General features: G+C 36.8%; 1 protein-coding gene across 1 annotated transcript in view; it reads left to right on the forward strand.

Moving 5' to 3' along the window:
• Positions 1-17542, forward strand: part of pafah1b1a (platelet-activating factor acetylhydrolase 1b, regulatory subunit 1a) — a 34237-nt gene that overhangs the window by 14575 nt on the left and 2120 nt on the right. The window contains exons 3-10 of the mRNA XM_063016755.1: positions 1625-1709; positions 5584-5658; positions 6045-6251; positions 8312-8480; positions 11641-11743; positions 11863-12091; positions 15154-15255; positions 15401-15557. Coding sequence (XP_062872825.1) covers positions 1625-1709; positions 5584-5658; positions 6045-6251; positions 8312-8480; positions 11641-11743; positions 11863-12091; positions 15154-15255; positions 15401-15557 — 1127 coding nt within the window. The remainder of the gene's footprint in view (positions 1-1624; positions 1710-5583; positions 5659-6044; positions 6252-8311; positions 8481-11640; positions 11744-11862; positions 12092-15153; positions 15256-15400; positions 15558-17542) is intronic.

Below are 17542 nucleotides of genomic sequence, written 5' to 3' on the forward strand. Positions count from 1 at the left end.
TGTTTTTGCATTTCAAAAGTGTTCTCTTTAAACTGTACTGTATGCAAGGAATTAAAATGTACAGTTTGTTTTAAGAGACATGTCTTTCTTTAATCTTATATGTATTTATTTTTGCTCTTTATTAAAGCTAAAGTATTTCTTATCCGATTACTCGATTAATCGCTGGAATAATTGATAGAATACTCAATTACAAAAATAATTGATAGTTGCAGCCCTAGTTGGCATATCTGAAAGTGGCATAGCAGGTCTTTGCAATTTTTAGTGTGTGATTGTTTGAATGATTTTTGTCATTAAAAACACAAATGATTGTAAATACAACAGAGAAACATCCTTTTTCATGCCATAAATATTGCAAGACTGCTACCAACCTTGGAAGATAGCCACTGACTACTTTCAAACTACTCCTCATGCCATGTACTTGGGCACATTTGCTTACCTGTGGGAGGGTGGTAACTTTTCTTTTTTGTATATGTGGGGCAGACTTACACGCTTCTAAGTTTGAGTGGTATTCATTGAATCATTAGAGGATGCAAAAATGGCATCTGCTTGACCCTAGAAGCAATGCCTGTAACACTTTATAGGACTCTCAGACAACTATAGCACCATCAGGTTGTTAAACTATTACTTATTAATTGCAGTTCAATACTGACATTTCTTCTGTCCTTTCCTGAAATGATTTAATCTGTTTGAATAAGTCCCTTATGGATTTATACTCTTGTAGTTTGTTTGGACAGTTAGGAATATACCAAGTCCACTTGTATGCTGACCAAAACAGTGCTGGCATTTCTCAGCCTGCTTTTGTTCTCACTATCTGTAAAATCAGTGTTATTATTTATAGACTCACTTAAAAAAAACATTTATAAAAATACTTTTTGTCTTAAAATAGTACTATGTATAATTAAAATGCATATACACACACAAAGGGCACTTTATTTGGTATACTTTTTTAGTTACACCTACAATCTACACATACAGGTGAACATGCTAACCAGATATTATTTAGGTTGTTGAACCATTTTCTGCCCTGCAATAGTATTAACATGTCTGTGTGTGGTGTTCTGGTATGAGTCCATTAGATTTCCCAACACATCGATGTGATCAGAAGTAGATTAATACACATTGTTCAGGGGAAAAACAGCTTCCGTTCCTAACTGAACACCTACAACAAGCACTAACAGGATGTGTGTTCCTAATAAAGAGGCCAGTAAGTTTAAACAATATTTAAAAAACCCACAGGCACAAAACCACTTTTTCATACACTGACAAGTGTATACAATATAATATAATAAACAATATTATGCTGCTGTTTATTCACCACTTGATGTCTTTTTTATATGAATGTGGGTATTTCTGCATTTATTATTTGCTTACATTTTATGTCCCAAAGCAATTTTTGCTTTATTTACTTTACAACTTAGGCATGCATGTATTTTTTTGTCAAATAGAAATGTAATCAGCATGTACAAGTTATCGTTTCTCTCAGACCTGCTTGTTTTCTTGCTTTGTTGTTGATTATGAGGAAATCAACCTTTTTTTCTCCGACATGCAATTTTAAATCAAATCTGTCTACTGTTGCTATAAACTAATTATACCTCTGTTGTTTGTTTGCTGTTTTTTTTTTAAGAAATCGAGCAATAGCTGATTACCTTCGTTCCAATGGATATGAAGAGGCATACTCATTTTTCAAGAAGGAGGCGGAATTAGACATGGTAAGTAAATGGGAGAAACCCTTTCATTTTTTCCTATTTAAAATCAAATACCAGACAGAAAAGCTTCATTTAAGCTATTTCATGGTTAAGTAGTTTCAGTATGTGAGGATGTAACTGAAAGCAGTTGTGTTGAGTTAAACAAATAAGAAAAAAATATTTTTTTGATTCTGGCAAGTAAAACATGCACGTCCATGGGAGATGGTAATCTGTGATTGAGACACACACTTTTGTCTTTATTAGTATTAAATATCCTATGATTTACGCTAGCAAGCACCAAGTCACTAATATTTTTCATGGTTGGTTTGCAGCTAGTGGGCATGTATAATAATAAATAATTCAACAATGCAGTATATACTACCATGCACATACCACCAAGTTTTGGCATTTTGCTTTTTGTTCTACCACTAGATTTTAGGAGCATTCACAGATGAAACAATAAATAATGAAGACAATTTGTAAATGGACAAGAACCATCTTGTACATATTATAGCCTGTGGAATAAAACTTGTTTTATATAGTCATCATGCTATTAACACTACTTTTGCTTTCTATCACTTTACTTTAGGTTTTTTTATGGTTTATTATGGTTGTATTTGGTCACAGATGACATTTTCTCCATGTCCAATTGAAGAATGCAGAGATGTTTTTTGGTGCTTGATAAAGTACCTTTCCTTCCTGTACACCTCCAGTGCATTATTTAGTTGCTTTGATGTTAAAGTTTTGACTTAATCTTATCATCAGAGATATCAGAAGGCCAAGAATTCTCACTTGGTGTGGTGGGATGAAATTTATCACATTTACCTTGTTTGTCCTGTTGACAGTTATCAAAATTGGTGTAACGCGCTCTATTTGAAATCCACAATTAAGAAGTTGTGATGTGGGTTTACTTACCCGTGAAAGAGTAAAAAGTAAGCAAAACAATGTTATCTTTCTTTCGCTTCCTTCTCCCAGATCAGGTGGCAATTCATATTGACACCATTTAATTAGATTTTACCAAAGTAAAGTATCTGTGTCAAGCACTTTAACATCTTTCTCTCTTTCATCTTGCATCTATGTTTAACTGCAAAAATAAAAAGATTATTTTGTGGATTTAATTTTTTTATGTAATGGAAAAAGGTTAACTCGATTAATCAAACTAAAATACATACCACACATGACCTGTTTACCCTCCCAGAGTAAAGGCTTATTATTTACTCTTATTTATAAACCGAGCTCCCATGGTTTAGATTAAAGTTATGCATATACAGTGTATCACAAAAGTGAGTACACCCCTCACATTTTTGCAAATATTTCATTATATCTTTTCATGGGACAACACTATAGACATGAAACTTGGATATAACTTAGAGTAGTCAGTGTACAACTTGTATAGCAGTGTAGATTTACTGTCTTCTGAAAATAACTCAACACACAGCCATTAATGTCTAAATAGCTGGCAACATAAGTGAGTACACCCCACAGTGAACATGTCCAAATTGTGCCCAAATGTGTCGTTGTCCCTCCCTGGTGTCATGTGTCAAGGTCCCAGGTGTAAATGGGGAGCAGGGCTGTTAAATTTGGTGTTTTGGGTACAATTCTCTCATACTGGCCACTGGATATTCAACATGGCACCTCATGGCAAAGAACTCTCTGAGGATGTGAGAAATAGAATTGTTGCTCTCCACAAAGATAGCCTGGGCTATAAGAAGATTGCTAACACCCTGAAACTGAGCTACAGCATGGTGGCCAAGGTCATACAGCGGTTTTCCAGGACAGGTTCCACTCGGAACAGGCTTCGCCAGGGTCGACCAAAGAAGTTGAGTCCACGTGTTCGGCGTCATATCCAGAGGTTTGCTTTAAAAAATAGACACATGAGTGCTGCCAGCATTGCTGCAGAGGTTGAAGACGTGGGAGGTCAGCCTGTCAGTGCTCAGACCATACGCCGCACACTGCATCAACTCGGTCTGCATGGTCGTCATCCCAGAAGGAAGCTGACGCACAAAAAAGCCCGCAAACAGTTTGCTGAAGACAAGCAGTCCAAGAACATGGATTACTGGAATGCCCTGTGGTCTGACGAGACCAAGATAAACTTGTTTGGCTCAGATGGTGTCCAGCATGTGTGGCGGCACCCTGGTGAGAAGTACCAAGACAACTGTATCTTGCCTACAGTCAAGCATGGTGGTGGTAGCATCATGGTCTTGGGCTGCATGAGTGTTGCTGGCACTGGGGAGCTGCAGTTCATTGAGGGAAACATGAATTCCAACATGTACTGTGACATTCTGAAACAGAGCATGATCCCCTCCCTTCGAAAACTGGGCCTCATGGCAGTTTTCCAACAGGATAACGACCCCAAACACAACCTCCAAGATGACAACTGCCTTGCTGAGGAAGCTGAAGCTGAAGGTGATGGACTAAACCCAATTGAGCACTGTGGGGCATCCTCAAGTGGAAGGTGGAGGAGTTCAAGGTGTCTAACATCCACCAGCTCCGTGATGTCATCATGGAGGAGTGGAAGAGGATTCCAGTAGCAACCTGTGCAGCTCTGGTGAATTCCATGCCCAGGAGGGTTAAGGCAGTGCTGGATAATAATGGTGGTCACACAAAATATTGACACTTTGGGCACAATTTGGACATGTTCACTGTGGGGTGTACTCACTTATGTTGCCAGCCATTTAGACATTAATGGCTGTGTGTTGAGTTATTTTCAGAAGACAGTAAATCTACACTGCTATACAAGTTGTACACTGACTACTCTATGTTATATCCAAGTTTCATGTCTATAGTGTTGTCCCATGAAAAGATATAATGAAATATTTGCAGAAATGTGAGGGGTGTACTCACTTTTGTGATACACTGTATAAGAACTCTAATTAGATGGAAAACACAGTTAACTGTGGGTGCTGTGTAATGTGTGTGATATATCCAAGGCATTTGCAGACCTCGCTGTCCAAAAGGCAGCATTCATGATTTCACCCTTAGAGAGAGACTGTTATCCATGAGGTTCTCAGGTTCAGTTGACGTGTTTGAGGGAGGGCAGGTTGGACAAGGTCTCTCCCTGAAGCTGCAGCAATATACTATCTCTAAGACTGGTCTGGGTACCTGTGCAAATGGGGGAGTCACATGAAACTTAGAATGGCTCTCCATATTTAAAACGTCTATGTGTGGGAACCCTGCCATAGGTGATAAGAATCGGCTGTAGATTGGACACATGTCGAAAGGGGAATTTTGTTATCCAGCTCCTCTTGATCAGGTTAGGAGATGGGCAAGCGGCAGTGGATTTAAAATCTGAAATTGCAGATGAGGTAAAATGCGATAAAAAAAAAGTTTTCATGAGGTAGATGCAAGGCAAAATTAAGTGGAACATTTAACTTTAATGTTTTGTATACTGATACGTAGTGTCCAAAAAATTATATATATAATATATTATATATATATATATAATTTTTTGAATGACATTTTTAGAAGGTTCTGTTGGTGTAACACAACATTTTAACCAGTAAATTAAAACATTTTTTAAAAAGAACCCAACATCATAGTGGTGGTGTGATGGTGTGGGGATACATTGCTGCATTGAGTCTTAATTTACTTGCCATAATGATCTCCGCGCTCTACCCAAAAATCTTGGAGGAGTCTGTTCAGTCATCAGTCTGTCATATGAAGCTCATGCTCATGTGCAGACGTTCAACAAGACAATTATGCTCAAAAGCCCATCAATTTGACTTCTTTAATTCTGCAACAAAGCGTGCACTTGGGTTATGTTTTTGCATTACCCTTTTTCTTCAACAAATGGAAGTAATTTTAAACTCGCATTTGTTTTGTGTGTAAATATTGATGCCATAATGAATTATAATTAGTTGTAATAATGTTTAAAATTCATTCTTTTTCTGGTTATTAGAATGAAGAGTTGGATAAGAAGTACGCCGGCCTTTTGGAAAAGAAATGGACTTCAGTAATCCGATTACAAAAGAAGGTTTGTACATATCCTAATGTACATAAAATGTTGCAGTTATGGTGATACTATTAAGCTTTTTGTGGGTATTTTTGATACATTTTGATGAATTGGTCATTCCATAAAATCTGCTCAGGACTGTTAGCTCGCTTGCACAGAGTGCTAATGGCTTTGAGTCAACATTATCGAGCAAGATTGCTATTGCTTTGCCAGTAGCAAGAACTAGACATTACCAGCAACAAACAATCCAAAAGTTACTGGGTGAGACCTAAAGCAAAGTTGTAAAGTTTGATATTAGTTTGCTGTAGTTAGCTTGCTGAAGAGCTGAGTAAGTCGTTTAGTTTAGATGCTGAAAAGTTTCACCTTGCATATCATATTACTGATTCTACCATGCTGTTTTTCAAAAGGTGATGGAATTAGAATCAAAGCTTAATGAAGCAAAAGAAGAGATCACTTTAGGAGGACCAATTGGACAAAAGCGAGACCCCAAAGAATGGATCCCCCGCCCCCCTGAGAGATATGCTCTTAATGGCCACAGGAGTCCTGTCACAAAGGTCATCTTCCATCCTGTCTTCAGTGTCATGGTGTCTGCCTCAGAGGATGCTACAATAAAGGTTTGAATTTGTCTAATTCTAAAACAAAATACAGTCTTGCTCTTGCAAATAGGGATTCCCTTTTTATTTTATTTATTTATTTTGTGATCACTGTAAATGCCTAGATGTTGTCATGCTCTCAACAGACTCCAGTTCTACTTTTTCAGGATTAAAAAGTGTGAACAGCATATTAAACCCCCCTTGCCACACCCCAGTTAGTGTACTAATTAGTGTACTGCACCCAAAGCTACTGTAATTTATAACTGTAAAAAGTTATGTATGTTCATAAATAAAATCAAACCTTTTTAACAGTAAGTAAAGATTGCATGCATGCTGCTCCTAATCACTGGATAAACAGCCATTTCAAAGTGTACCTGTGCACTTGTGCTCACAGAATTGTGCTTCTAGATTAAAGATTTAGATTTTTTTATCTTTTACAGTAAATAAATGCAGATGGCTGTATTGATGACACACTGATCAATATATAAATCACAGCAGCATGCTTCTCCTAAGAACTGAAAAAAGATCAAATAAAAATGCACCCTAAAAGGAATTTTTTTTTTATTCAATGAGTGCAATATAATCAATATTACATGATCTAATCTGTGTCATTTGTGCACAAAACAACTGCTGACTTACCCGCAGTGACACACAAGTGAATAAAGAGGCATAATAAATACCACCCACATCACAGCCCCATTAAGTACTCGCTGCTGAGTACTTTCTCAGTCAAAATAACAAAACTGCCCATCCTTATTTCCTACTCTTATCCTCAAAGATCAGTATTGGTGTTTACAATAAGGTAAAATAAGGTTTCAATAGCTGCTACATTGTGCAGCTTGCTTTACTGTTACTTAGCTGATCTGTTTACATGTTAGTCAGTAGTTTCAAAGCTTTACATTTTGCCTTCAGACATGGCACATAAAATAAGTGCATACACTTCATCACCCGGTGTCTCTTGTAAAGTGGAAAAATGCGGAATACCTATATTTTTACTCTAGGTGCCCAAAAATATTATGACCACATCCAAATTAACACAAAAGGTTGGCTGAAAATACTGAAAAGAAACAAACAAACAAAAAAACAAACACAAAGCACTCCATATAGCAGGGTATTGTTTTTTCTTCCCTTCCTTCTTTTGCCACCAATCTAGTAATTTCTAATTTGCTATTGTTGGGATTATGCCAGTAGCAAATACCACCACCACCACTCCTGTCCCCTCCTATACTGGCGGGGCGGCACGGTGGCTAAGTGGGTAGCACTGTCGCCTCACGGCAAGAAAGTCCTGGGTTTGATACCCAGGTGGGGAGGTCCGGGTCCTTTCTGTGTGGAGTTTGCATGTTCTCCCCGTGTCTGCGTGGGTTTCCTCCGGGTGCTCCCGTTTCCTCCCACAGTCCAAAGACATGCAAGTGAGGTGAATTGAAGATACTAAATTGTCCATGACTGTGTTTGATATAACCTTGTGAACTGATGAATCTTGTATAATGAGTAACTACCATTTCTGTCATGAATGTAACCAAAGAGTGTAAAACATGATGTTAAAATCCTAATAAACAAACAAACAAACCTATACTGGCACAGCCAGTTGTGCCTGTGTGTGGGTGCCCAGCTGATTGATAGTACAGCTGACATTCATACTCTGATGCCCCCCCTTCCCGATTGGGCAGACGCCAGGACCAGTCTTGAGGATCATGTATTGCAGGGCAATGCGAAAAGACCCTGTACAGCCTTTTTTACCTCAAATACAGCCAGTTTTGTGTTTGTGTGGGCGCCCAGCCAGGTTGGTGCTTTTGCTGAGATCCGAACTCATAAGATCAAACACTCCTCAGTGGTGTGCTAGCTCATCAGATTGCTGTATTGTTAATCCAGTGTAATCAGACAAGATGTTATTTAAGTCTAATCATTTCTAAAACTCCTAAACATGCTTGTTGTCCATTGGAGTTGACCACAACAGGTTTTTGATTGAATGGTTTCTTTTTCTCCATAGAAAGTGTGATTTAACTTAACAGGAACTACAGTACCACTTTACTGCAGCCCTACCTTAATTTCCGATTTTTATTGCTTTCTGATATTTTCTTTAGGTATGGGATTATGAGGCAGGAGACTTTGAGCGTACCTTAAAGGGCCATACAGACTCTGTTCAGGACATCTCCTTTGATCAGACTGGAAAGCTGCTGGCCTCCTGCTCAGCAGACATGACAATTAAACTTTGGGACTTCCAAGGATTTGAGTGCATCAGGACCATGCATGGTAAGTACACAGACCACTAGAAGGGTGTAGCTTATGAGGACCTACATTTTTAAATCCTATCAAAGAATTTCAATGGGGTTTAAATCTGAAGACTTGGGAAGACCACTCCATATATTCCAAAACTGCTTGTGATCATTGACTTGCTGGAAAGTTCAATTATCACCACAGTTTAATTTTATCACAGAAGGCATAATATTCCTTCTCAAAATACCTTGGTATTTCAGTAGATGATGTTCCGACAGCATAAAAACTGACCCACCTCCATGCCTGAGGATGAAGCCTGCCATTCTTGTGCCAGACAAACTGCTTATACATGTGGCCAGTCATTTTCAGTTATGATTTGTCTTTCCATAGAACTGTATCCCTCTCTCAGCTTTCTGAGTAGTGTTTTTATAACAAATTTAGAGTCGTTCCCAATAGTTTAATCATGTTGTAACCCAACTTCAGGTTATACAGACTAGCAGAAAGTCAGCAACAAAATATCCAGCTACACAGTAAAATTCTGGGGGTGGGGGGGTTTGAACATTTCTGATTGCAACAGTACTGTTAAATTTGATTTCATTAACTATAAGGAATACCACTTAAGACTGGCCTTACACAACCTGAAACAATCATAATTATTCGTGAATATTTCTGATTACATACACATTTATATACACAGTCACACTTACTCATTTTAAATGTAAATCCTCAGTCGTAATAATAAAAGCTGTTGCATGCATGATATTTGAATTAAGTTAAAATTTGGTGGCTTGTAATTTATAAACTGGATAAACTGGCACATTCACCTCAGACTGCAATAATTGATGAAAGCAGTGCAAAGACTTCACCACAGCCCCCTTTCACAGCATGATTCCCTTCCCCCATCTGTCTTTCACCTCATGGCTGTGTGAAAAATGAACCTTTCTCTCTTTCCCGATAGCTGCCTCCTCTTTTTTGCTATCTGCCCTTCTCCCACTTTTTTGGGGACAGCATTGTAATAATCTTTCTCCTGACAGGATTGTGGGCATTTTTCCATATCTAAGCCTTGTCCAGTTTTATTTAATGTTTGGAAATTGGTTTCCTATGTATTAACTTTTTGTGCTTTTTCACGCATGTTTAAAACAAAGCCACCAAAGGCAAATTGGTTGTACTGCCTAATGTAATTGAACATTTTAAATGATGGCAATTAAATTCCTTTTCAAGTGCTACTGTAACAATCTGATTTGATTGGAAATAAGCTGTATTAGATTTTTTTTAAACAAGATTATCATACCACGAAAAAGTCAAACTAATCACAGTATTAAGAAATGGCAAAAAAAAAAAAAATAGGGAAATAAAGAAACACATTTTTAACTGTGCATATTACCTTGGCTTTTTTGTAATAGTTTTTGGTCTCTCTTAAAGTTATGTTTTAATTGATATTACTTATATTGAAACTTATTCGCAAATGCTTCTGATTTGACAACAAACAAAGCATTTTTAGGTTATCATAACACTCATGTGTACTAACTGATGTTAATAAATAGCAAAAATGTAATTAAGTTTGGCAAATACTGAATTTACAATTGGATTGTACACAACATTGATGAAATATGTTTTATGAGCTTACGCTTGAGTTAAACCTTTAGCTAACCCAACCTCAAAAAAGGTTTTTATTTTTTGTTCTAAAATTTTCTTATCCCAGTTGGTGTCTAGGTAACACAATTTAAAAAGTAAATCCGTGTAATGTTATTTATTAATGATTAATTTGGCATTATACACTAGTATAAATGCAAAACTCAGCTTATCTTATAATAATCACACTAATGTATCAGGAATAGATGAATAACATGTACATTGTCTGAGATACCAATGACTGGAAACACATTCCTGGAATGTGTAAACATAAGGCTGATTCTGATTCTAATTTCTTCCACATTCAGCAATCAAACTAAAAAACCTATCCTGCCATGAATATCACATGCAAACAGCATAAAATTACAAATAAACAAAAACTACCTTCAACATTCACTACAGTACGCTGTGAACAAAACACAAAGACTTGTCGATTTGTAACTTTATGATGTGTTTATATTATTGGAAAGCTTTAAGCTTGTGTGTTATCAGTTCAAATATCAGCTGAAGAGGCAGTCCCATATCATGATGCTCCTACCTTCATAGTATGTGTATGGAGTAGCGTTGGGCTGATATTATTGAATATTGCCATAATTTAAATCCATGACAAAATGCGAATTATTGTCTAGTGCATTCTATCACATTCCATTGCTTTGTGACTTGTTTTTTAATAGGTATTTTAAAAAATCTGCTTTAACTACAAATATATGCCAAAAATGGAAAATTTATTATTATAAATATAATATAATTTATATGGTAACAGTGTTACATGCCATAGTCGCGACTGTGCACTACCAGTGTAACCTGTTACTAAGTAAAGCGTCTGCTGCCATTCAGCTTAGTCAAAAAGCCACCATTCTGAGAAATGTTACAAACCTTGTATTCACAGTAAGAGCTACCAAGCCATAAATACTTCAGCAAAGTCGTGCATGAGATGTATAACAATGTTTGCTCTGAAGTTGAGAAGAGTGAAGTTTTACTAATTGACAATTTACACGTGGTCAAGGAATTATATAAATTGTTTGTGTAATTTTAATTTTAATGAAATTATTTAATTACTTAAGCTATATACAAGGTATTTAAAAAAAAAATTAAATTGCCATAACTACTGGGGAAATAAATGAATTAGAACTCTCTAAAAACATGAAACTGAGATGCAGCGGATTGCTTACATAGTGAATGTATGCTGGTCATGACAGATAAAATGCCCTGTAAAGCTCACATGGGGTACTTTGTCATTCAGACTACAGATAGAATGATAATAGAACATGATTATGTTGTTTATCGCAATAATTTGAGATAATTGTTTGTTTAACTTTACATTATCACCCAAGCCTAGCATGGTGTTCTTTGGATTCTATCCACAACCCTTTACAATGACCTAATACTTTTTTCATTTATTTGGTTTTGAACATATATTATATGATTATATTAAATATGGTGCACATAGTTTTTGTACTTATTCAGAAAAAGAAACATACACACTGTATTTCAGACATACCTGATGTCTGTCATAAATGTACAATGCATGAGATTCATAACTTAATTGTCTCTTTCATTTTAGGGCATGACCATAATGTTTCGTCTGTAGCCATAATGCCCAATGGAGATCATATAATATCTGCTTCAAGAGATAAAACCATTAAAATGTGGGAAGTTGCCACTGGGTAAGTACTATTGAAAGCTGCTTTTTATGTCAAAATGTTTTTAGAAACCAAGCCCTTAGATATTTAAAAGGTCCTTTTTTTCTCATCAGTGCTTATATAATAATCTTGTTATTCCATAGATACTGTGTGAAGACGTTCACTGGTCACAGAGAGTGGGTGCGTATGGTACGACCTAATCAGGATGGTTCCCTGATTGCCAGTTGCTCAAATGACCAGACAGTGCGAGTGTGGGTGGTGGCCACAAAAGAATGCAAGGCTGAACTGAGGGAACATGAGCACGTAGTAGAGTGCATCTCATGGGCTCCTGACAATGCCAGTCCCACTATACTGGAGGCCACTGGTTCAGAGGTGAGGACAAAGAACTGTTCTATTGTTATGATGTGCCCTGATGTCCTGAAACTGCTTGCTTAATATGAGACTGCGTAACTGCTTTCTGGTGTGTGTTGGTCCAGTTCTTTTAAACATGCTTATTGGTTTGAGATTGAGGCTAACCTACAAACCACCACCACCACCACACCATACAAAGAATTAGACTGTGAAATGAAATTGATGACCTGAAGTAACAATAATCATTTTGACTCTTGCCAGTCTGGTGATTAACCATGCCCACTTTCCAATTTATCAGATGTAACGTTCGCCTTCACAGCATATATCGCCATCAGGCAGCCTAAATCCTCAGAATGATTCTTGATCATCATCACACGCATGAAACTTTCTTCTATTTTCTTGAGCTAAAACCAAAACATTCAAAGAGTTTATTCTGCCAAACCAGTTTTGGTAGAATAATTCATGAATGTCTGACATTAGTTACGCTGCGAGTCTGTAATGGTTTTACACTACTCACTGCCTGTGCTTGTCTGAACATGTCTATCATTTAGTGTGAAGGATTTTGTCCTTGTGGATCTCTATTGTTTTTTTTTTTTTTCATCAACAATGAATTCAAATATGTTTTGTACATAAATTACCATACAGTTAGCTAACATTCAGTATTATGCAAACATTTACTTACCTTTAGTCAAATTTTAATTTTGTAAGTAATAATAAGTTAACATCCTCTACAGGGAGTGACTTAAACATAACACCGATCATGCCATAAATAACACAATCAAGTGTATAAAGTGGTGTAAAAAATCTAATAAAGAAGTTAACGTGATAATAACGCATTAACGCAATCTCAATTTAACGCGATTAAGAAAATAGTGCCGTTAACGCAAATTCTATTTGGCTCTGTGAGTCATCCGTAGTTCATGTTGAGACTTGACCGTGCACGACCAGTGTTGCCAACTTAGCGACTTTGTCGCTATATTTAGCGACTTTTCAGACCCCTCTAGCGACTTTTTTTCAAAAAAGCGACTAGCGACAAATCTAGCGACTTTTTCTGGTGTTATTGAAGACTTTTGGAGACTCGAACGTGAAAACACACATTGTTCTGCAGTTACTGTCCTCAAGCACGGGCGGTCAGTATCACAGTCAGTGTTGCCAGATTGGGCGGGTTTCCACCAAAATGAGCGGATTTTGTTGGAAATTGGCAGGGAAAAACACACTTTGGCAGGTGGACAAAATTTGGGCTGGTTTGTAATTATTTTGGCAGCTTAAAATATAAATAAAAAAAGCTATTGCTAAAGCAGGTGGAATATAAATAGGTCTCCCTTCTCCCTACCTTCTCCCACTACATCCAACCCGTTGTCAAAAGTTTGATTGACAGGTTATTCTTTCCAGTCCAAGACACTGTTGCCACGCCCATCAATACAGTGATTCATATGTTAGACAAGTGATTTGAGTTGAATATGAAGGTAAGCAAGTCTCATATGTACGAGAGGTTGAACTTTCATTGCTTGAAAGTTTATTTTTATTTACATGCAAAGGGTTGTGTGTCCTAACAAATAATGCATTTTACAAACTTGGCAGGCTACTAAAAATTTGTCCTTTATAATGTATAATTACTGATCTGTGCATTTTAAGATATTAATTTGTAGGTCATGATGGTTTAACTGGTTTATTATTTGTGAAATGCTAAACACCATCTGCTTATCCTGTGTTTTGGGTGTTTTTTCATGCACTTTGGCTGAAAATTACTGTCGCAATCTGGCAACCCTGCCCAGAGTAGCTCAGTATTTTCTTAAAAAACAAAAACAAACCACGAATTAACAGAAGAATGTTCATTTGTAGTTCTAAACATATTTAGGGTGTTTTTTTTACCCACTTTTTGTCTTTCCCACGATGTTATTCCTCTTCTACAGCGTCAATTACATGCAAATGGATCATATGCAAATTAGGCAATGACGTCATTTAGCGACTTCTAGCGACTTTTAGGACAGCCAATAGCTACTTTCCTTACTGAGGAGTTGGCAACACTGTGCACGACATCTCTCATTAATACAGCGTTTCTCAAATGTAACCGAGCGTCGTAGTGATGCAATTGCTTAATAAAGAAATAAATACACGGTATTCACAAATTGTCGGGAGCAAAACACTTTGTCACTTTTTCTGTTACGGTACCGAATAGCGGACAGCTAGATTCATCGCGTTAGCCAAGCATGCTATTCTATGAACTATGGAAGCCCCAAAGGGTCAAAACACACTCACTTCGTGTAGAAACGTCCATCAAACCATTGTCACAATACAACCACAGAAAAGTCTGTTACAATAACTACGCCTTATCCCACCTGAAGCACCGCTGATCTACAATGTTTGCTGATGGAGAAATTTTAACCTACAATCTGACATATATACGAAGTCAAGGGTCTCTGCTGGATAGTATTACTGTCTAGTATGTAAGTGAATAAAACTCCCTTACAGTTTTCTCTTGTCCCAGCAGTTTTTAACATAAGTACATTTAGCATAAAATGTGTTCACCATTTTAATTGTAACATTTCACTTAAAAATCCTTGTTTTTTATAACATTTACACAGATTTTTTTTTTAATGTGATTAATCGCGATGAACTATATGAAATTCTGAGATTAATCACGATTAAAAAATTTAATCGTTTGGCAGCCCTAAAAATAACACATCCTCTATAGGGAGCAAAGTTCTGCACTTTAATTTACAATCATTGTTAATTTGGCAGATTTCTTTGCAGGGTTTATTGCATGTTATTTATACACTTGCAGAGCACTTTGTTAGGTATACCTGTCTGGTATTTACTTGTATTTACTGTCTATTGATGAGTTTCTAAAGTTTGTTTAACCCTTTCTCTTTTTAAGCCTTGCCCATTACATCCAGAGGTTTATCTGTATTCTGTTAAATAAATACTAAATACTGTTATGGGCTAAAAATCCTTACTTTTTTACTGTTGTATTTAAATAAACAAGTCTAGCTTTTTTATATATAAAAGAGCACTATAAGTAGCCCTACACGGAGTGCCTGCTCTCTTGTTTAGGCTGATAATTTTTTTCGTTTGCTTGGCAGACTAAGAAAAGTGGAAAACCTGGACCTTTTCTTTTGTCTGGATCGAGAGACAAGACTATCAAAATGTGGGATATCAGCACTGGCATGTGCCTTATGACACTGGTGAGTAAACCAGATGAATATACTGAGATTTTACATGATACACATGTTTGAACTGACTGTGTGTTCATTTAATTATTTAGTTTTTTGCTTGATTATCTCACCCCCTCCCACATCCCCTTCCTCACATTTTTTGTGTGCTGCACAGGTTGGGCATGATAACTGGGTGCGTGGAATGCTTTTTCACCCTGGTGGAAAGTTTATAGTGAGCTGTGCTGATGACAAGACTTTAAGGATCTGGGACTACAAAAATAAACGCTGCATGAAGACCTTGAGTGCTCATGAACATTTTGTTACCACTCTGGGTAAGCTTCCGGGGCCACTCTGAATCACACACTATTGTTCCAACTGTGGTGCTTTCTTTTTGTACAGAGGAACCTCTGGGCAATGTAAAATACCTCATTCCTCAATGGATGAAAGCCTTTAAAGGCAGGATAGATGCACAATGTGTTCTGTGGAGTTTGAGCTGCGATTTACTTATTTATTTATTTTTCACAAAGCATCATCCTGGGGGGCGCTTAATTGTCTGAGCTTTTTAGTGGATCAAGGATAAGGAATTCTCGCAAGATTTGACTCAATATAGCAAACACCCAGCAGACACCTGTGCAACCTTAAATGCTCTTTATAGCAGTACACAGTATACAGTACTTCTGATTTTGTGTTGATTGGTATAAACTATTAAGGAGAAAATGAGCTTTTATTTTGTATTTATTTTGTGTTGATCAAACATTTGTCATTTAAAAAATATCTACTATAAGTTGTACAAAGTCAAACTGAAACTGAAATCTAATTTTAAAAAGTACTCAAACTGTGTTTTGTAGTTTTGCGGCTCCAAAAGTACAGCGTAAAAATGAAAGTGTTTGTTGCAGCACTCCATAAATCACAGCTTTTTGGCTACGTGGCGCACCGGAAGCCACTGAATAAGGCTTATTACAAGCATGTGAAGGATTCTGGCGACAAAATATATTCTGGTTTGATGAGATTTATGTTTAACTCTTTCGGTAGAACAGCGCAAGACATTCACTGGCTAATATCAGCCTTACAGTGAAAATTGTTTGTGGCAGCATCATGCTGGCCTTCATAAGTCAAAATTGAGGGGTGGATGAATGCAGCCAAATACAGAAACATCCTTTAAGTACATTTTTCCAGATTACCTACAGACTTACAACTTGGAACTTGTTTATCTTTCAATACAACAATCACATGTAACATACAACGATACAGTCTAAAAATGTCCTTGAGTAGTTCAGCCAAAGCCCAAACTTAAACCCCCTTTAAACATCTATGGAGAGAGCTGAGGAAGTTCACAGCCCCTCATCGACCAACCTGATGAAACTTGAGAAGAGCTGCAAGGAAAAATGGGACAATTTGCCCAAATCCACTTGAGCTAAGCTTGTAGACATGCATCCAAAAAGACTTGCAGATGTAGTTGCTGCCCAAAGTGCTTCCACTAGTGGAAGTTTCCATTTTCTTTTTAAATTCTTACATATTTAAACATATTTTTATACAAGATTGTCGTGACTTTTACATTAATCTGTGAAAGGCATGGTTTTGTTAAACAAAGTGAAATATAAATTTTTTCTTTTACATATTTAACAGTTCAAACATTCAAGTAATTGTTTTCTACAGTAGAAATCAAATGTTGTTCAGACCATTTTCCCCAACACTGTTGCAGAGGTTTTCACAAATGTTGTGCACTTGTATGTTGCTTTGCTTTCACCCTTCTGTCCAGTTTAACCCCAGACCCCATCCAATGATTTGAAGCCTACCAACTTATTATTGTCCTCCAAGGTAGTTTTGTCATAGCTTGGTATGTTACAGGTCATTGTCCTGTTGTAGGAGGAATCCATGTACAATTAAACAAAGACCAGAGTTGGTTGCATGGTGTTGCAAAATGTTGTAGTATATAGGGTGCAGTAACATTGGTATAAAAGAAACAGATTTATAGATAATAAACTTTTTATTATTTTTTATTTATGTATTTATAACCTTTGGTCATGTGCCAACTAGGTTTTAAGGACTGCCTAAAAAGGTTCTCGGAACTGTCTAAATATTAATAAAAATTGAAGAAATGGGTGTTTTAAAACTTTTGACTGATAGTGTACATACCTCTGGGTGTGTTTTTGGCTTGGTGATTTGCTGCATCATTCGGCTGTTAAAGACTTTAAGGAAAATGCTGTTCTGCAGAAAAGCTTACTGTACTGTTACGATATACAATGCTGTTTTGAATATGTATACATTTTTAACAAACCATATCATATAAAACTGGCATTAGGAAACCGAAACAAAA

Source organism: Trichomycterus rosablanca, chromosome 20 (genome assembly GCF_030014385.1).
Source record: "Trichomycterus rosablanca isolate fTriRos1 chromosome 20, fTriRos1.hap1, whole genome shotgun sequence".
NCBI classification, from domain to species: Eukaryota; Metazoa; Chordata; class Actinopteri; order Siluriformes; family Trichomycteridae; genus Trichomycterus; species Trichomycterus rosablanca.